Below are 22,395 nucleotides of genomic sequence, written 5' to 3'. Positions count from 1 at the left end.
GTCATATTGTCACAATGTACATATATTGCAGAAATTGGTTTGCTCATAAGAGAAAGTTCCTAAAGAAGTCCATTTAACCATTCAACTTCCATTCATGTGATATCTAAAGTATAGAGCTCAACCTCAAAAGTAGACTGTGACAAGATGGTCTGCTTTACTGATCTCCAAACGACTACACCGCCACCCAAGGTAAATATAAAACATGTTACGCTATAACTCTCAGAGTTCATGGCTATCCAGCTTGCATCACTATATCCCTCAAGAACGCCAGAGAATCTCTTGTAATGCAAACTAAAAGAAATAGTTCATTTCAGATACCTAAGTACCCTATCCAATGTCTTCCAATGAGTGTGATTTGGATAACTTGTGTATCTACTTAATTTTGTCATAGAGAACGAAATATTCGGTCTCGTGCAATTTGCAAAATACATCAAACTTCCAATAATCTGAGAATACCTCAATTGAAACACAAAGACACCAATCATATTCTTATAAAGAGGAGTAGAAGGGTCATATGAAGTTGCTACAGATCTTTCTTGGTTATAGCCAAATTTCTCAAGTATTTTCTCAACAAAGTGAGATTGAGAAATAGTTATCCCCTCAGCTGAACAAGTCAGCTTTAATCCTAAGATCATATTTGCAATACCCATATCCTTTATATCAAGTTTACTATTAAGAAATGACTTAGTCTCATTCACAATTCTCATATTGGAACCAAACAATAGAATATCATCTACATACATGCATAAAATAATACATGCATCACTTTTAACTTTACAATAAACACATTTATCAGATTCATTGACAACAAAGCCAAATGATAAAATAACTTTATCAAACTTCTCATGCCATTGTTTAGGGGCTTGTTTTAGTCCATATAATGACTTAACAAGTTTACAAACTTTATTTTCATTATTAGGAGTCACAAAACCCTCAGGTTGATCCATATAGATCTCTTCTTTGAGATCGTCAAGCAAAAAGACAGTCTTCACGTCCATTTGATGGACCGAGAGATCATAAATAGAAGCCAATGCAATAAACACCCTAATTGTGGTCATCCGAGTAACCGGAGAATAGGTGTCAAAATAATCTATTTCTTTTTTTTGTTTGAACCCCTTGGCAACTAGTCTAACCATGTACTTATCAATGGATCAATCTGGTTTTAACTTTTTCCTAAAGATCCATTTGCACCAAATAGTGGAGCTACTACGAGGGAGGTCAACTAGTTTCCAAGTGTCATTAGAGACAATAAAGTTTATTTCACTCTTTATGGCTTCTTTCCAATGCCTTGCTTCAGGTGAAGCTATTGTATCTCGAAAAGTGGGAGGATCATCCTCGATCAGGTAAGTGATATAATCACTTCCCAAATCCTTGATAATCCATGGTCTCTTGCTCCTTCTTAGTTCAACCACTTCCTCGGACTCAATTGATCTAGGGTGGGAACAAGATGGCTCAACCCCCACATTTGTCATTCTTTTCACATGTTCGGGAATGGAACCAAAAGTTGAAGGTACATCTAAAGAAGAAAGATTCTGAGGTATACCAACTTTCATGAGAAACACATCCTCAAAGAATGCAGCTTCTCGAAGCTCAACAATAGAGTTTACATTTATGTCAGATATTTCAAACTTAATTACTAAGAACTTATAGGCATAGTTGTTCTCTATATAACCCAAAAAGACAACATCTATAGTTTAGGACCCAACTTCTTCCTGTTATGCTATGTGACAAGTACATTTGTAAGGCACCCCCATACTCTGAGGTATTTTAAGCTAGATTTCTCATTTCTCTAGAGTTCAAATGGGCTACTATCCTTATGCTTCTGGGAAACTTTATTCAGAATATAGAAACCCGTATTCAGAGCATCCACCCATATACAGGTAGGTAATCCAAAACTCCCAAGTAAAGCATTTATCATGTCAGTTAGGGTTCTATTTTTTCTTTCTGCAATCCCATTAGATTGAGGAGAATATGGAGCAGTAAACTCATAAACTATGTCAACAAATTTGCAATATTAATCAAGTTTGTTAGACGTATATTCTCCTCCTCTATCAAACCTCAATATTTTAAGTTTTCTAGCAGTTTGTGTTTCTGCTTCATTCTTAAAAATAAAAAACTTATCAAAGGATTCATCTTTTGATTTTAGCAAATACACATAACAATATTTAGTACCATCATCTATAAAAGTGATAAAGTACTTTTTATGATTTCTAGTTAACACTCCATTAAACTCACAAATATCTGTGTGCACCAGATCTAAAATTTCAGAATCTCTAACAACCGTACATAATGGTTTCCTACATTGTTTTGCTTGCACACAAATTTCACATTTTTTAGTTTTATCTATGGAATGTTCAGGAATCATTTTCAAGTTTATCATGTATTTTTACAGAATTAAAATTCACATGACCCAATCTATTATGCCACAAATCAGATGATTTTATTTTATAAGCAACATTAGACAATGAATCAAAAGAAACATCATTCTCTAATTTATTACTGCAAACATGTTTAACACAAAGTTCAAAAAAACCATTATCTAAATACCCCTTGCCAATAAAGATTTCAGAATATAAAATAATAACTTTATTATATTTAAAATTAAATTCACGACCCTCTCTAACTAGACATGAACCACTTAAAATATTCCTTCTAACTACAGGCACATGGTGCACTCTGTGTAAAGATAGAACTCGTCATGAAGAGAACTTTAGGTCCACGCGTCCAATCCCCAACACCTTTACAGTCGTGAAGTTGCCCATAGTCACGGATCTGCCTGCAATAGCCTGGTATGAGATACAAACAAACTTATCAGTACAAGCATGCACATTAGCCTCAATGTCAACCAGCCACTCAGTTAGCTCATAAACATGATAGATTTACGGGTTAACAGAAACATACCCAGTATTGGTCCCAACGACCTCAGTCACCGTATTGACTTGAGGCATTCCATCTGTGGTCCCATGAGCCTTGGCCTTCTTGAAAAAACATTCCTTAGCCCAGTGTCCAACCTATCCACAGTTCCAACACAGTTTGTTCTTTGCCTTCTTCTGTATTTTGGCCTTAGGTTTAAATTGATTTTTCATTACAGGTTTTGCTTTTTGTCCCTTGCATTTAAATGATCCGGTCATCATATTCACTTTAGGCTGTTCAGTTGGCATCACAACCTGTTTCTGACTCCTATGTCCTTCCTCAATGGTTATGGCTACCATAAGATCATCCAGGGAGATCTTTCCTCTACGGTGCTTGAGAGACATGCCAAAGTCTACCCAAGACTTAGGAAAAATTTCTACGATAGTCATGACTTGAAACTTCTCAGGAAGTTTCATATCAGCCTCAGCCAAACTATGAAGTAACAACAGAAACTCGTGTGCCTATTCAGTGACCGACTTGCCCTCAACCATCTGATATTTCAGAAACTTGGCAACCGAGTACTTCTCAAGACCTTAACCTTCGATATTATACTTTTTTGTTAAGTTGATCCCATAAGGTTTTAGCAGTGGTAGACGAGGAACAATATACATCAAACAAAGTGTTGGACAAAGCCAACAAAATGCAACTACGACATATACCATCCTTCTCTTTCTACTCTACAATCGCATTAACAACAGCAGGATCAAGACCAGTCTCAGAAACCAAAGGACATTCGAGTTTTAGAGCATATAACAAACCTATAGCCGTGAACCAGATTTTCATGCGCTGTTGTCAGCGCTTGAAATTCTAATCGATAATTTTTTTAGGCATACCGGATATGTCTACTTTCGGTATAAAACCCAATGCAATTGACATGCTTCGAATCTTCTCTAAGAGACTGTTAGAATAAAAAACAGAATCATGTTGTAAATTGGATTTTCATATAACATGATATAGAAATAAAACATTTGATTCAAGTTGTAACAAGGTTCAAGCATGTCATATACTGTTTTAAACCAAAATCCAGTCAATATCAAAAGATCAAACATATGCATTGAATAAAATAAAAACAACAAAGAAAGCATGTTATTATTCTGCAAAAGGCTAAGGCATATAAAAATACTCTTCTTATAGAAGATTTGCCCCCACATACGGTGCAAAAAGGTCTAACATCCTTCCCTCAGGATATAGTAGCCTCGATGATCTGGATCGGTGCACTCTGATAGTAGTTTGTCCTTCGAAGACAACCTCAATGAACGAATGATGCAGAACTTCCCTTTCAGGGGAACACCCACAGGGAAAATCGAGAGAGAGATACTAGGGAGAGAGAAAACAAAAAATGCGAGTCACATGCATCTTCGTATTTGAAACCCCAGCCCTCTAACCATGTTTTATAATCCCTGAATAGTTACGAAACGTAGAAGAGACCTGTTACACATTACGAAGTAATGTGACCCGATAACGAAACTATACATTATATATTTCTCTTATCTCATTATTTAATCCAAATAAAAACAATAATGCGGGACAAAAAGAACATTAGACTTTGAATGGATATGGCCCTAAAGGGCCAATTCTCCATCTCCGTTTCTAGCTGGGCACGACGGATGGGCGCGCGCGCATGTGGTAGCCATCCCATCCTTTTGTTCTTTGGAACAAGTGTTAGAATCTCCATGTAGGTTATAAAGCCCACAACCTTTTTGAGATTTTTCAATATGAAACTATTCTGCATCATCAAAGTCCAAAAGTACTCCATAAAGGAGTGGTCCCCAATTGTTTTCTTTATTTGAATTACCTCCTCATCTCTTCCTACGTCCAACACAAACCCCTTTATTTTCATTTTTAGCTCTAAATGCATCAAGATTTCCATTAAAAATATTTTTAAACATCATGAGGTTTTCCATACCAAAAAAAATCCAAGAATGAGATATTGTGACACGATATCTTGTATGCAAGCTGCTACATATTTGAGAGTTCTTACAATTTTTGTTAAACAGTGACCATGGTGGTGTGGAAACCAGAGTTATAGGGTAATGGGAAATTCAGCTCCTCTCTCACTCAGAGATTTGAAGGTGAGGCGATAGTTGGGAAATGAGAGCTCCCCATACACAAACAAATGAAAGGGAATAGAGAAATCTCCAGTTTTGCATGTCCTCATGCAGCAGTTGAGATGACAATGACTGTCCACAAGGGCTCTGCTCATCTGGTAGGGGCGACTTGTGAATGTCAAGTTGACCGGATGTCACAAACTCGAAACTCACCTGTGTCGTCCCTTGCAGCAAGATCGAAGTGAATGTACTCAGAGGAGGAGCTGGGGGGGAGGGGCAGGACTGGGTTGTAGCCTCCCGAAACAGTTAATTTTTTTTTTTAAAAAGCCCAATCCCGATTCCATATGAAATAGATTTTTATCCATTTTTTTAGCCCAGCTCTGACTGCAGCAAATAGTTTGATTTGTCCATATGAAATAGATTTTTATTAATAATTGTAGCCTTTTTTTATTTTATCTCAAAAAAATCCCCCACCCGCGACTATCACACCAATTTTTTTCCCTACACCCCTGTTCCCCCCCCCCCCCACCACCACCACCACCACCACCACACACACATACACACATGAATCCTAGCTACGCCACTGGATGTACTCACCGGTGGGCAGGGAAACCTCAAGGGTTTTACTAACCACCAAAGGCCAGCTAATATGTGATCAGTGAAGAAGTTTTTTCTGTTGGACTATAAAAAAATGACAATGATTAAGTGATGATGATGACATCATACCTATCTCTGGATCAATCCAGGCGTCCATAGTTGGAAATTTTAAAGGATAAGAAGGCTCACAGTGTGAAAGAAAGAAAAAGCTCACGTCAAGAAACTTTAAAAAGTAGTGATGAATCTTCTGATAATGACTTCATGTCAAATATTTACCAACTTTCAAATAATCGTCGCTATTACGTAACCAACTTGACCAACTAAATTGTATACTTGGAAACAAAGAAATTTGGTTCGAGTTCCTGAATTGGGTGAATCGCCAATTTATGGAAAAAACAAGAAGAAATAATGATTTGCAACTGAAAAAATTGTTGGGAAAAAAGCATGTCTAAAAAGAGATTTTTTTTTAAAAGGCAAGATGGGGTTAGGCAGACACCTACCAGTTATACAACTAAGCTATTGGGTTTTGAACCTGCAACGTCCCAACACAAGGCAACGTGCAATAGCTGCTCCTACCAGACAAGCGGAGCCCGACCCGACCCGAAGATCTGATCATGCTGGCTCAGCCAGCCATACTTACGATCATCATGCCGGCAACATAAAACTCCAAGGTTAAGACCCCTGCCCCAAAGGCCTATGCTAAGCATTGGCTTGCGTAGAGAGGTGACACCCATAAGTTTCGAACCTTGACTACCCGTCAAGCAGCCAAGGCCCAACCCCATTATGCCAAAACCCCTTGGGGCCAGGGCAGAAGACTTATTTATGATGAAAAGTAACGCACATTCAGGGTGCACTTAGGAGTATTGCTGTCAATGAGTCGGGTAAATAACAACCAAAACTGGACCCGCAACAACAGGCCCTAAAATCTACAGTCGGTTTGGTAGAAAAAGCCTTGGGCTCCGCTTCTATGGTAGAAGCAGCTAGTGCACGTCACCTTTGTCTTGGGACGTTGCAGGTTCAAAACCCAATGGTATAGTTGTATAACTGGTAGGGGTCTGAGTAACCCCAGCCTGCCTTTAAAAAAAAAAAAAACCCCTTTGTAATATCTATATGCCTCTCATAGTAAAAAATAAGGGCACCTGTATTATTTCCTTTACGAACTTGTTCCAGTGAGACCTGCAAAACCAAGCAGACATACCCAATTAAGCTTTTCAATTCCATGAATTTCAGCCTAATTAATTTAATAAGTAGTTCATTATTAAGAGAGTAGGGATGTAAACAGGTTGGATGTAGCTTGAACAGGTTATATATCTGGCCTAGTGATCTGGATGGACGATGCTAATGAAGAATTCGGGTCGGATCAATTTAGTATCAGAAACCTCATTAACTTATGCAACTAACTTTGGTAAAATATGCATAACCCTATGCAGTTCATTAGGTTTAGGACAGAGACTAGATACCCAGTAATTGATGTGTATTATGGAAGTATTCACAGTAATTGTTTAATCCAACTTGTACCATAAGTTAATGGCAGGCATGGAAAAAGTGAAAGGAACTTAACTACAATACATGTATTTGTCCCTTCTTTCTTTTACTAATTGTTATGGACAATCAATTATTAATTAGAAATTTCAAGTTGGTTTCTTTGCTTTCACATGGTTATTTTATTGTAAACTAGCCAAGCTAGAATTCTTTTTGTATTTTTGCCACAAAAAGTGGTTAGCCTTTGATGAGACCCAAAAACCTGTATCCACCTTGCTATAATGACAATTTAACAAGTTGGATAATCTCTGGGTCGGGTCACCGACACTGAAACTTACAGAGCTAATGCAGGATCGAAGCGATGCATATCCGGGTATTTTCTTCATTGGATCATTTAAAATCCATATTATTTAGTTTAGATATTTTCGGTATTCAGATTATTTTTGTAAATGAATCTTGTATCCGATATTCAAATTTAATTAAATTAAGATAAGTAAGACAAGTTTTATCTTTTATAGGGTTATCAGAGTTTAGGGCTCTATTATAATGAATATTCTTTTCCTATAAATATGAGAAGGGCCTAAAAGATTAGACACTTAAGTTGAAGTTGATTGAGAATATTAAATTGGGTTATTTCTTGTTTTTTTACTTCTTTTTGAGTTTTTCTTGGATTTTGTGCATGAAAAGAAGGTAATATAATTTTATCATAAATCGAGACCTCTCTATTCATTTCAAGAGCTCTTCAGTTAAAGGCACCTGCACACTCGGTGGAAGTCAAACCTGAGATGAAGGTACCATTGGGTTTTGAACTTGTAACATCCCAACACAAGGTGACGCACATTAACAGCTACTAACAAACAAGTGAAGCCCATGAGGCCGGACCAGAGAAAACAGCCTGTGAGGTATCCCATGTGGTAAGCGGGGTCCTATGCCAAACTGAAGGCTCAGGTTCGAATCCCTCTGTCACATGGAGCTCAAGAGATATCTGGTAGTCGTCTGCCTAACCCTAGCTTGCCTATAAAAAAAGAAAACAGCCTGTGAGGTGTGAGGCTCAACATCAAATGGAGGACCATTATATCCAAACCTATAGTTGAGGATAGTCAAATGACTCATGAGTCAATCGCAACTAGGCCGACATGGATCCGATCTGACAGGATCTTCAGTTATATAGGTCCATTTAGTTAACAGGGTTAATTAGACCTGCACGTTACAAGTAATATGTGGACTAGGTCTGCTTTTACACTTTTGTATCGGACATAGGTCTGATTCCAGTCTCAATTAAGATCCACTGCTTTTTCAATGTTTAAAAGCTAAAACTAGGGCCGCATCCCATAGCCTGGTCCGATCAGGTCGGCCTTGGGCTTAGTTTTTGAAAGAAGGTCTGACCTGAACTGGGCTTAAACCCAACCCGACAAAAAATGGGTTGGGTCCGGCCAGTCAGTGAGCTAACGGGTTACCCTTGGCCCTTTTATATATATAAGAAAACAGTGAAAATCAACGGCTCACAATTCATGAAAATAATGGTAACCAAAAAATGGTATAATACATCATTTTTTTAGTCAACTTAACACATGAAAATGGTAAATAGAACATGCTAAATATAGTCCAAAGGTTAGATTTTGTATATAAAGCTGAAATTTAAAACAAGTGTATATGAAGGCATCACCGTAGAAGCATATATATATATATATATATATATATATATATATATATATATATATATATATATATATATATATATATATATATATATATATATGTGTGTGTGTGTGTGTGTGTGTGTGTAAATTTGAAATAAAAATTCAAATTTATTTCAATGTAACACCCTCATACTGAATTATGTGAAGATAGCTAACACCCTCATACTGAATTATGATCCATTTTGAATAGAAATTTGATTAGTTAATTTGAAATAAAAATTCATGATATAGCACAAACAAAATATATATCCAAATGAAACAGCGATAAAGGATGAGCACTCTTGATAAGCTAGCGTCACATTGCTTCATCCATACAACTCACTAAAATAAAATGGTCGAAATATATTTCTGGCTTATGTGAATCATCTATTGAACAATGGAATCAACGAGCTAAGGGCTAAAATAAAAGCCACCCAGATTTTTCTACATCTAGATTTTTCTAATATTTTTATTATTCCATTGCCTCTCTATTGTTTATATAATATAGAGATTGAACAAATCAAATCCTAAATCAATCCATTTTTCTGATACCTAAGATCATAAAATCATAATCGATAGATAAAAGGTATAGTGTTAAAGAAATTGGATCGAATAAACCATTATAGAGAGAGAGAGAGAGAGAGAGAGAGAGAGAGAGAGAGAGAGTAGCACGTAACAGTGGACAGCAAATCATCCACTGTTAACGGACGCATATGTGCTGCTGAATGCATATGGATCAGCAGTGGAACATCTTTGTTTTTTTGTAAAAAACACATTTAACGGCAGTCTGGACCGCCGTTAAATTTGCATTTTACACCCAAAGCATTAACGACCGTCATGACTACCACTAATGTTTTTTTTGTGCAAAATCAATGAATTAGTGTGTGCCCGATGATGTTTAACCCGTCTTATGTTATATATATATATATATATGGGTAACTGTAATTTATAAACTAGCAAAATATGTGAAGTGAGATTTTCATAGATTTTTTTTTTTTAACTTTTTTCTAAAATTTCACCATCGTCAATTTGGATGCTTGGTTTTATAGAAACATACTCTTGGGTCATTCAATTAAGATGTATAAAAAGGGTCTTTTAAGACTTGAAAATCAATGACTCGGAATTTTTATAAATATTCAAGTATAAAAAACACATGTTGATCTGATTACAATGATCCAATAGTTGATTTCAAGCAAATGAACCGCGCCGAATGCATATGTAAGGTTAGATTTGCAAACAAAAAACATTATGAAAATCTTGCTATATATTACATATTTTGCTGGTTTACATATTCTAGTTTTCATATATATATATATATACACAAGCACGTCCACTAAATTGGCTAGGCTGGCTTGGCCCGCCCATTGTCCAGCCCTAGTTAAAACTATAAAAAATTAAGTTTTGGTGGGTTTCAATCTGAAAACTTATCAGGCCTTTCTGTGATTGTGCATGGCACCTAGGGCTGGTAAACGAGCTGAATGAACCAAACAGGGCATGTTTGTGTTGGGCTCGCCCACTAGTGGATTGAGATCGTGGCTCAGCTCATGTTCGTGTTTAGCCAAGCTGAGCTTGAGTTCGGCTCATCCTTAAATGAGATGAGCCGGATGCAAGTTGGCTCATGTAAAAACATTCCATGTTATTTATACATAGTATATACATTTTTATATATTATACTTAAAAATATATATAAATTTTTATAAATTACATTTAATAGTTTATATTATATATATTTATTTATTTATTCATGCATTCTTCCTTTTATATATTACACAAAATATATATTACCCATGAAAATGTATATATATTATCTAATAGAGCACTATCCAGTTTAGCCAAGATGAACACCTTGTGTTCGGGCTCGACTCGTTTAAGCTAAACGAGCTGCTCATGGCTCGGCTGGCCAACTATACTAACCGATCACGAGAGTTTGTGACTAGCCAGACCCAGCCGAGTCACAAACTGCTCTGTTCCTGACTTGATTTGGCTGGTTACTGACTCGTTCATGATTGGCTCATATAGCTGGTAAGCTGAGAAACGAGCAACTCGGTTGGCTTAAACGAGTCGATTTGGCTTAAACGAGTCGAGCACGAACAGTGGGTGTTAGGCTGGGATGGACCATAGAGCTTGAAAACGGATATGGGCCAGCAGTGACCCGTACCCAACTCGTGCTGTGCTAAACCCATCTCCTTCCCTAGTCGGGGAAGCTAGGGTTTATCCCTGCCTCCGTAGAGAAAGAGAGATGGAAGGGGATTCCGATTCCGATGCACCGGAGGAGTTTACGTCTCTGCAGGTTTTGCTCTCTCTCTCTCTCTCTCTCTAATCTTAATATCCGATCATAATTTTTTGGATACCGACTAGTTCGTGGATGAAATCTTGATGCCATCTTTGCATTCATCTCGGGAAATCGATTTTTTTTTAGTTTTTGTGATTTTTTTGATGGATCTGTAATGTTTTTCATCGAATGATGACATTTTTTTCCTTGTGTTCGATTTTCTTTGTAGGGAATTGAGAAAGAGGAAGAGATTAGGAAGATTATAAGGGAAAACAAAACCAGGTGACCTTTTTTTTTCCTTCTTCTCTATCTCCCTCTTGAATTTGTGATTCTAATTGTGTCCTGTAGAGGTGAAGCTATACGATCAATCGAGGATTATTGAGTTTGCTTGAGAACTATTTTATGCAGTTTCTTTCTTGTTGGCATCATGAGAATTAGGGATTTAGGGAATGATTTCTCTAACATAAACTGATTCATAAAGCACGAAATTTATAGTTTAGAGTGGAAGAGGGTTATAAGTCTGTTTGGTTCATCAATAATTGGATTAGTTGTTGATAAAACGTGCTAGAATCCATGCAAAATTGGATCATCCCTTGCAAAAAGAATTACTAGTGATGGCAAAGATCTTGTAATGTGGACCCTGTAGTCCTAACCATAAATGATGGGTACTGGGCGCTGCGTGTATCCACCTGTGCAGTGCTGTAGCTATTGGAAAAACAGAAAATCAAGGTGTTATTGTTCCTGTGATCGACGATGTTCATCCATATACTTTTGAAGCGTTGAAGCAAAAACCAGGTGTAGAAAGACAGGCAAGTGCGAATAAAAATGCAGTGTGTTGTTATGCTTGTTTCTTGCTGAAGGGTCAATTTGTATCTAAGGTTACTTCATGGAAAGTGAAGAAGATGAGGAATGAATTTTTTAAGGGTCAAGTTCTATCTAAGTTTACTTCCTGGAAAGTGATGAAGAGGAAGTATGAATTTTAGAACCATGATTATATTAGGCTGGGAAAGCCTCAGGTTATGTGGAAAATAGATCTTGTGGCTGCTGGGTCTTATACTCGTGTTCTTTTCAGCAAATGTGTGCCCAGTGTAATTAATGAAATACAGAAAATTGTGGGATTGCAATGTGCTTAAGGAAAGATAAAATAGGAAGATAAGAATAAAAGAAAAGGTGAAATAGTGCAGTATAACAAGAAATCATGATTTTTGTGTAAGAATGTTTGTCTGTACACTATTTTTGGAACTCATTTATGCAATATCAGGTTTGGATAACTTGTTGCCTTCGCAGGGTTGCTCGTGAGGCTAAAGAACGACGAAGACGATGGGCACAGAAGAAATCACAAGCTCCAGATTCGAAAGTGGAGTCAGTTGTGAGAGAAACAGAAATGCAGGATGATCCAGAGGCACAGCCACAGCATATAAGTGGAATGCTCCCAGAGAGTATCATTAGCATCCTCGCTGCACGTGAGAAGTATGCTCTTCCTCTTTCTATTTTCACCACATTAGTTGGTAGTTTAACCGGGTTAGCCTTTCATGTTCCTTTCAGTTGATAGCTGATACCACAGTTATGCTTGTTTGTCGCAATCCGTTCTCGTTCAATACAAACATGTTCAGCATACACAATAAGCCTGAACTACTTTTTTGCGGCCACAGTTCGTTCACAAGTGTTCTACAAGGATTTATTCCATCTCCGTTTTATATGTACTCCACTTCTGTTGATCTAGTGCACTATGTATTTCCATCAATTCCTAGCTATGATTGAATTTCTGATTTTGTTCGTATTGTGCATCACTATTCAGTGACTGGGCAGTGACAATTCTTATTATATTCTGTATGAGAACATGATATGGAATTTGTGCAGTCTTTGTTCATGTATATTGAAGGATTGTTCTGTTAAACACTTGCATTTTACCTTTGTTCAAACTGCAAGTCTCTCTTTGATTGCTCTAACCTAAAACCATTAACGGTCTGATTTTTGACATTTCCCCATGTGCAGACTGGTTTTTCCCGAAGCTGATGAAGTTGTCGATGATGATGAACGCTTATCCAACAAGAAGAGGAAGGAGAAGAAGAAGAAACCTGGAAGCAGGGGGTAAAGTTACACAGTAACGTTTTGGCTATTTTGACATCACTTCTGTATTGAAGAGCAACTAAATCTTGCAGAACGCATGTGCAGGGTTGAGGCAGTGATTCTGAAGGACCTTCCAGGACCTCATTGTGCTCAGGATTCAATGGAATTCTTGAAGAAAAGAAAGATGGCTGTCCCAAGGTCGGCTTCAGCTCTGAGAAACTCTATTCAGGCATTTCGTTACCTTGCCAAGAGCGGGATGCTGGGTAGCTCTTGAACCGTGTCTGGTGTACGTTACATCAGGCCTTCCTAGATACTCGGTAAATCAATGGGGTTCTGTATTTTGGTGGGTGCACCTTACTTGTCCCCCCAACTCTCTCTTTCTGATGGCAGTAATGTGCCGGATATGCACTGCAAACTCAAATTTTGTTATCAGCGCTTGCAAGAGGAATGCATCCTACAAAATTATGTAGGAAACTGTTTTCATCTTCCAGCGTCTCATGACTAGAAGAAAATGAAAAAAGAGAGAAGATTTTGATGATAATGCTGCTTAAGTTCCTCGTGTTTTATCATCTCCCCTTCTAATATATATTTCAGTGATGGAACTAGCACGTTTGAAGCGAGGACAGTGCAGGAAGATATTATCAGATCTCTAAAGAGGCACAGGGACCATCAAAATGAGTAAATATCCGTTGATGTCTCAACATCAGAGCTCAAAGCATGAAAAGCGTCCTCAGCAACAAAAAAAAACCCTGTAATTTTTATTCTTTGTCCCCCCCCAACAAACTGAAAGGGCATGGACAGGACGCTTCGAATTGTCTCCCTAAAACAGTGTTTTCACAATTCTAAAAGAAACTCAGGGAACGATTGTCTTCACCAACAGCATATGTATTAGATAAGTTCAATGTATACATTGAAAGAACAAGGATCCTAACCCCAGCCTGCTGTCGATACTTTTTTTGTTGACCCCTCTTGAATCACAGTTTCTCCTCCACGCAAGTTCCTAGTCTAAAGACTTCCATGGAGGGAATGATAAGAAACCAGTTAGTCACCCATGATAGAAACAGCCCACCACCTACTAGCTGCCAGACCTTTTTTAAGGGTCTAGCTATTCACGTTAGTAACTCTTCCTCATCAGTGAGAGCAGCGATCAGCAGATTGATATTCATTCAAGAAGCTAGTGGATCAGCTTCCTGAAACCATTTTGAGTCTTTAATGTGACGATAGCAAGCATTGCTAATCTCCTTAATCTGATCACCACAACGTAAAATGGAAATAAGCACATGATAGAAAATATATGAATGACAAACACAAAATATAAACAGTCTATGCACAAAGCATGCACAACCCTTTCCCCCTAATTAGGGATGCAAATAGGTCGGATCCAGGACGGAGGTTTTGCAATTTTTGGCTGTTCCAGATCAGATTCCGATCCAAATCTCTATGTATGTATTTAGCTGTTTCAGACCCGTAGAGTTTGCATCCCAACTCCTAATGAATAAAAATTTGTAAAAATAAACATAAAAGACTTTGAATGCCTCTCAAAACAAGGAACCGTTTACTTGTGAATCCAAACCTGACTAGAGATCTGAGGATTTAGGGGCCTTTTACGAATATACTGGTCAGGGCTAGGAAACAGGCCAAGCTGCTCGTGGCTTGACTCATATTCGGCTCGTAAATATCTCGTTCAAACTTCTAAAATAGGCTCAGTAAGCTGAATATGAATAGGTATGAATATGAAATATATTTTACATGTATTTTTTGTACTCCTGTTTTTCCAGCTCTAAAACAATGTATTTTTTCTAAAAATAAACCAGCTCAAACTCAGCCCATTTATCTCGAGCTCATTATGAGCCCGAACTCAGCTCACCACAAGAATGAGCCAAGCTTGATTCTTTCAGCTTGTTTACCATTACCAGCCCCAAAAATTAGCGGGTTGAAGGGGGATCAGATCAAGGCATAGGTTCCATGCCCTGATCAGTGTGTCCATCGACCTCAGAAATGCATGGCATTCAAATGCACCCCATGGGAACTTGTCCAAAGAATGAACCATCATCTCTCATTTCTCAGAAAAAGTAGATTTTCTGTTTCATAGATGTAAGGGCTAACATACCACTGTTGGCTCTTTCTGAACTCGGTGAGCACGGGATAAATATTCTCGAAAGCTGTGTATGTTTCATCTCTCACCTACGTAAAAGAACCAGACAAATCAGTCACCCGATTTCCACAAGCAAACCGGCACAGCACAAAAAACAAATGCAAGGAAAACTGAGAATCCTCAGAATCACCTTAGCGCCTGTTAGAACAATCTTTCCAGAAACGAATATAAGTAGAACAATCTTGGGTTGCTTCATCCGATAAATCAATCCGGGGAATAATTCTGGTTCATACTGCTCAGAGGAAAAAGTGAGATAAGCAACAGCAGAGAGAGAGAGAGAGAGAGATTTAAGGATGATCAATTACAACATACACTGGAGAAAGCACCATGGGAATATGCAAGACCTTCTAATCTGATAGGAAATTTGACATCACAAGAACCCACAATATTCTGGATCTTGAAATCCTATTAAACAGAATATTTGTATTCTGACGAGTCATTATTTAGTACTTGGCAGCAAGAACAATGCAAGAGAAAAGAACAACCTCAATGAAGCAGGTCACCTTTGATAACAGAAAAAACCAAACACAACCATACCTTGAATCTGGCAGGAAACCCAAGCTTCTGAATGATGCGGGCATACTAAACAACAAATACTATGTCAGTTCAAAGAATGATTTTCAATGTTCAATAAAATTTACTTGCAAAGTGAGACAAACTCGCAAAAGGCACGTGAGTGGCAATTTATTTCATGCCATTACCAGTTATATGCTGATTTATCAATCAAGGTAGCACCTACCTTTCTTGCTGCCAGTTTAGAATGTTGCTCACTCTTTGCTCCAGTGCAAACCTAAATACAAATCAATCACTTCAAATGACAGATCAATGATGACGATGATACAAGATCCACACCAAAAATAATAAATTAGGAAAGATGAGAATTAGCTTCAGCGGGAACCCTTGGTACCACGTAGTCGCTTCTCTCATTTCTGCTGCACCACCAGTTTTTTTAAAACTCAAAATTGAAGGATTCTTGTAACAGCTGACGTACATGCTTCCTAATTTCTCAAACCAGCATTTCTATTAAGCTTTTAACGTTTTCAATATCTTCACAATTTCAAAGACATGTCCTCCATAGCAAAATCAATTGATTAATTAATAAAAGAAAGGGACAATCCAACTTTAATTTTGGAAACTAAAATGAAGTTTGCCACTACAAAGAAAACAAGCAATAAACTTAGTTCACTTGCATATTCATTTTCAGGAATATTCAAAATTTATCAACTATCAGCCTGTCCAGATGTGACGAAAGAGCGAAGCAGAAGACACAGGTCCATAAGGGTCCCATTTCGAACCATTTTGCATTTTTGATTTTTGGATATTGGATCACTGTGCCTGAACCATATCCTTAGGATAAGTTTTATATTTTTAGAAAGTTATAAAAATAGGAAGTCAGATTGATTTAGAGTTGGGAAGACTCCATTTATTTATAGGGGAGAGATTAATCAGTTGAATGAGAATTGATATCAGTTATCCTTATTTATTTCAGTTAATTTTCTGTTATAACTTTAATTCCTCGTTATTTCCTTTATTTCCAATTATTTTCTACATGTTCCCTCATATTTTTTATTTCTTCCTGAATAATCTTGTACTTAGTTGGTTAGATATTCTCGTAAATCAGGCCACCGATTTACATTGATTGGTATCATAGCAAGGGATCATCACCTCAATTCCATTCGAGGGACGATCCTATTGGATTTTCAGACTTCTCAAGCAAAACACCGAGAGCTGTGTTAAGTGAAATATGTTTTCTTGCTCTTCAACGAATCACTCAGCCCAATGGCACCTGAGGGTTTCCAGCAGCATCCACAGGTGGGTCGTCGATCCACCAATCAACTCAGCCGGCCCTCAAATCGATCTCGGCCATCGTACAACCAGCAAAAACCTGCAGTTCATGCCTGGTCAGAGCAAACCTTAGTGGGCAGAGCAGTCTCTTGCTGCATCTTGTGTTCCCCCAAGCTCACCCAGAGCCCCCCTTCATGTTTCCCACCATAGTTCGGTTGGTGAGTAGAGGATACACCACTGACCCATGCTCTTCTGGTGACCACCCATCGAACGTGCAGGGCTAGGAGGACCCATAAACGATCAACACCAAGGTTTCCAATAGCTGTCGGCGTGATGCAGCCCACCACCAGCTCCTCTTTGTTGCAGTCGGCCCAGTCAACCTCCAACCAGGTGTCCGCTGGCCACAACTTGGCCAGGGTGTTCCTACCAGAATCGCCAGATCGGCAGCAGCCGGTACCGCCAGCCAGAGGCTCCCCTATTGCCCCAGACACCTCCTACCCACCAGACACATCGGCCTTCTCCCTTTTTGTTCCAGAGGATGGCCAGACAAGCCATGGGCTCTCAGCCGTCAAGAACACATCCAGGAACCTCCCACTCACCAAAGATGGCCAGGGAACCCCCTTCTTGTCGGCGATCACATAATGCAGCAGAAACCCGGTTTGTGGCCTCTACAAACCGGTTCTGGATGTTATGGACCGAGTAACCCTATTCAAGACCTGGTTCAGCCCGAATCTTGGATCCAAAACCATGTTCCTGGTGTTCATGACTTGAATCCATTCATAGTCAACCGAACCCATTTTAGCCTGTTTTCATCCAAAATCCACTGGAATGGATACCAAACCAAAATTTAAACAAGGTTCCTTTAAATCTGACCCCATACTACCCCAAAACCCAAAGTCCTCTTACTTGTCTAAGTCCTAACCCTACCCAAGATCCACAAACCCAACCTTGTTTCAGATTCAAAACAACCCATAGATCTTGAGATCCAATCCCACCAAGGTCCAACACAAGAATAAAGTTGATCCAGTAGATCCAAATTCATATGAGACTCGTGGAGATCCAATTCCAGAACTTGAAGTGAGGCTCGATCGTTTGGATCGCCTTTGTCTCTATCAATGCCCCAAATCAGTGCAAGAGTATTCAGAGGAGTTTCAACGCCTAACATTACAAGCCAAGATTCATGGGACCACTGATAAGCAAATTTTCAGGTATATTGGTAGGCTTAAATTTCACATATTCCGTCACATTCATGTCTTTGGAACAAGCCATTCAGAGTGCAATGGATCTTAAAGCAAAGCTAAAACCCGACCCAAATCTTCTCTCAAAGGATAAGAAATGCACAAAATCCAATTAAAGAAGATTTGGACCCAAAACCGCTTAATAGATCCAAACCTATTTTAATGGATTTCCTTGAACCCACTGTAGGTCCCCAAAGATCCTACCCAAAGTAAACCTAATTTAGACATGAACCTTGATCCACTTGTCCCAATCCAGAGTGGAACTTCCATGAACCTTACCTATACCCAAATCTATTCAGGATCCAAACCCTAATAACCAGATCCAAGACCGTTCTATATCTATATTCCACAACCCAAACCCATTTAAGACCTTGGACTTGCTCAAATCAAATCAGTATGGGGTTCCCCAATTACCTATGGAAGAGGTTCCTTTAGAGTGGATCCAGATTTTATTCCAGCCTCTTTCTTTAGATCCATTTGATCCAAACGAGTATGAGGACACACATGATGATTTTGGATGGTTCGAAAAGAATGATCTTGGCTTCAGTATGCACATTGAGGAAGATCCTACTTGGTTCATTCAGTTATAAAGCACAAAGATCTGGCTCCATATTGTAGAGTCATAACCTACAACTACAAGGTGAAATGAAATTGAGAAAAGCGCAAGTGAAATCCAAACTTGAGGACAAGTCTTCTCCAACATAGGGAGAATGATGCAAAAGTGGAGCGGAAGACCCAGGTCTATAAGAGTCCATTTGGATCTTTATTTGCTATCTTGGATATTTTGTGTTTGGATATTGGATCATTGTGCATGATCCATATCTTTAGGATAAGTTTAATCTTTTTAGAAAGTTATCATAATAGGAAGTCTTATTGACTTAGAATTAAGTCGATTCCATTTATTTATAGGAGAGAGATTTTATAATTAATCAATTCAATGAGATTTGATATTAGTTATCTATCGTTATTTCAATTAATTTTCTGTTTTTACTTTAATTCCTCGTTATTTCCTTTATTTCCAGTTATTTTTTCTGCATTTCCCCTCGTATTTCCTGTTTTTTCCTAGATAATCTTGTAGTTGGTTAGATATTCTCGTAAATCGGACCACCGATTTACATCAAGATGTTTAGGCTCTAGAAACTGAATGAGGTAGCAAGAAATTTAACTTTAAAATATTTATTATAAAAAAAATCATAACATGAGGTAACTTTATATATACATGTTGAGAAATATAGAAATAAATTCTAGCACACAACCTCTTGAAATGAATAAATGGATGATAGAGAACAGACATTTCATGTTTTGAACTCCTAAGCAACTTCTTATAGGTGCAAACAACACACAAAGCACTTCACCAAACTGATAATACCTAAAAAGAATGTTAAGGTAGTATGTATAATATATGGCCCATCAAAGCAATAAACCCAGAAAAAAAACAAAAAAAAAGAGGGTTTTGGCTCTGCCCAGACAAGGAAAAAGAATGAGAAATTTCTAAGGAGTCATCTTACCATCTTTCCAGAAGCAAATATCAATGCAGTAGTCTTTGGTTCTCTTATTCTCATGATAACAGCAGCAAAACGCTGTTGAAGAACAATTACCAGTATAGATTAAAAATCAGTAAGCCTAAGATAAGAAAATACACACACATACACATGCACAAAAAAAATGGATAGAGACAGATTCAAAAGAATGGTGTTTTATCACATGCCTTGGGGTTATATTCCGCATTTCGGGCTTGCAAAGCTATGGCCTTAAGATCCAGCTTGCAATCCAAATTGACTGTTGAGACAATGTTCCTGCATATTCAAAACCCATATTTCAATTTGCAACAATGAATGCAACTAAAAATATCCGAAGTTAACACAATGCAACATTTCAAAATAAAGAATGTTAACCCCGAATCAGTTGATCCAAAGAAACTATTGCCGCAACAATGTAACCGTAACAGAAGAGTACAACCCAAACTCCAGACTCAGTCTAGTGAAGCTGGAGTTCTGAGACAGCTCATTACCACGAAAATTTCAACATAAACGAATGATCAGACAAATAACCTTTTCAAACTGTGGCCCATTTACAGTTGTGGTAATACACACATTAAATTGCAAAGCAAGGAAGCATGATTGCCATAAAAGTGGTAGATGATGAAACACCGTCACTTAAAGATGATCCAATTCCCTTCTGTCAAATGCATAATACATTCTAGCTTTATGAGAAAAATTATTACTTGAATAAGAATAAAGATAAATCGATATTTTCCTTTTTTATTTAGCTGATCTTCCAACTTCAGTTTTAATAATCTGCCATGCACCCCAGCAAACATTGTTAAGCGTAAGAAGACAAAAATGTCTTAACCACTCCTGAACTCTCTAGCTTTGTTGTGGCGCAGAAGCACAAGAATTTAGAAACCCTAATGATGAAAATTGTAATCTAGGCTAACAAATCATGGCATCAACAAACGAAGAACTTGAAGGATTTGTTAATGTGGCCCCATGTGAATGCCTTTTTAATGGCAAAAAAGAAAAATCCACACAGCTCAGATTGTGACGAAGAAATGAAGTTCCAATTCAGAATTGCAATAACCACATTTACACAAACTACTCAAATACAAACGAAAGTGTCCCAGGTTTCGGCCTACAAAAAGCCACCTGTTGCTGCCCAGAAAAAATGTCAAGCACGTGACCTCCTGAAATTGAAATTTTGGCAATGATGGCTCAGTCCATAATCGACTGTTTATTTGTAACAATAGATTAAACTGAGAATTTTCTTATTGGAAGTGGACCATCATATAATACACCAATAGCCGGCCATGATTGCTTATAAATAAGTCCACTACATATCTCAGGTTACAAGAGTAAGTACTAAATTTTAACATCAAAACATAAAGATGGCAGATCCGAGACAGAAGGCAGAAAAGCAGAGACACGACGGCTGATAAGAACAAGCTGGACTTGTGCAAACTTCCTAATGATTTTATCTGACCAAGAGCAGGTGATCAGGCACAAAAAACCACAAACCCACAAAGATCGGTTGCATTTGCCAGCACAGCGGATGCTTGACGCCCCTCGCCCAAGAAACTTTATCCGGTCAGATTACAGCTGAACGCAAAGTTATAAACCTTCTGTATTAACACGGATGTTAGGATTACCAAATTCATAACCAAATTTACATAACAAAAAACAACGACGAGGAAGAGGGAGAAACGGAAGCGCAGGGTGGCAATCGCACACGAACGGATGAAGATAATTAAACAAGAAAGCAACATCTCGATCGAAGAGAGTATCAATCAAGACTCAGTCCGAAAGATAAAAGATCTTCCCCACAAAACAATCACGCTCCTTCTTGTACACAGACACCACCACAGTCATTAAAGAAAACCCTAAGGAAATAAAAACCGAGACCCACACCCCAACCAAAAAGAAAGAGAAAACATTCAAACCAAAGAAAGAGAAGAAACAAAAAAGAGCCCCATCGACGACCAATCCGTCGATACAACGACAAAAAAATAGAAAAAACCCACGGAACGGGAACCAAGAACTTACTGTAGGATCGGTACTATGCCGGAGGGATGCTTAGAGAGATCGACCGGCTGGCTACCTTCTAGTCCCTGATCGGACATCTTCCCGACTTCAGATCAATCACTATCCGCTCATCAACCGCCGATCGCACTCAAAGAAAACCCAAGAAACAAGAATCCCCAATTTTCTCCTCCTCGACGAACGATTCCGGTGAAAAAGATCCGTCGGTTTCAGATCGGACGGCGGGAAATTCGTGGGATCGTTCGAGAGCGAGGAGGGAAAAAATTGAATTCGATGGGTTTTATAGAGGGAGAGCGAGGGAAGACGATCGCTTATATATACGAGAGAGAGATTGGTTAGATATAAGAGAGAGGGGGGAAAGAGAGAGAGAGAGAGAGAGAGAGAGAGAGAGAGAGAGAAGGGGAAAAGAAGAGGCTGGGGGAGGGGCGTCGGGTTTTCTATCCCTGGCTTTCTATTTATACTTACTGACCGGCTCAACCCGTAACCCTAACCGGACGTCCACCGGCTATCCCCGGTTGGCGGTGGGTGGCCTTCTGGGTGAGCTTTGATGACTGTACCAAGTTTTTTCACCAACATCGGATGTTATGTTTCAGATGTCCGGAACAACTTGGACAGTCATA

At 38.4% G+C, this 22,395-nt stretch overlaps 2 protein-coding genes across 2 annotated transcripts; one reads left to right on the top strand and one right to left on the bottom strand.

The window, feature by feature from the left end:
* Positions 1 to 10,903: 10,903 nt before the first annotated feature.
* On the top strand, positions 10,904 to 13,599 carry LOC149835301 (uncharacterized). The gene is made up of 5 exons (XM_090008366.1): positions 10,904 to 11,009; positions 11,221 to 11,273; positions 12,279 to 12,461; positions 12,987 to 13,082; positions 13,167 to 13,599. The coding sequence occupies exons 1-5, from the start codon at positions 10,959 to 10,961 to the stop codon at positions 13,333 to 13,335; spliced, it is 552 nt and encodes a 183-aa protein (XP_089864492.1). The 5' UTR covers positions 10,904 to 10,958; the 3' UTR covers positions 13,336 to 13,599.
* LOC149835300 (TATA-box-binding protein-like) lies at positions 13,176 to 22,155 on the bottom strand. Its single transcript, XM_090008364.1, has 9 exons — positions 21,779 to 22,155; positions 19,948 to 20,035; positions 19,748 to 19,819; positions 15,956 to 16,006; positions 15,754 to 15,798; positions 15,529 to 15,621; positions 15,347 to 15,448; positions 15,172 to 15,245; positions 13,176 to 14,308 (listed from the first exon to the last, which is right to left on the bottom strand). Coding segments are annotated over exons 1-9 (603 nt in total). The 5' UTR covers positions 21,856 to 22,155; the 3' UTR covers positions 13,176 to 14,307.
* Between the last annotated feature and the right edge of the window lie 240 nt (positions 22,156 to 22,395).

The sequence above is a fragment of the Nuphar pumila genome, chromosome 6 (assembly GCF_984573655.1).
Source record: "Nuphar pumila chromosome 6, dmNupPumi1.hap1.1, whole genome shotgun sequence".
Taxonomy (NCBI): domain Eukaryota; kingdom Viridiplantae; phylum Streptophyta; class Magnoliopsida; order Nymphaeales; family Nymphaeaceae; genus Nuphar; species Nuphar pumila.
Note: the sequence above shows the minus strand (reverse complement) of the source record. Positions and strands in the feature narration are given on the sequence as shown.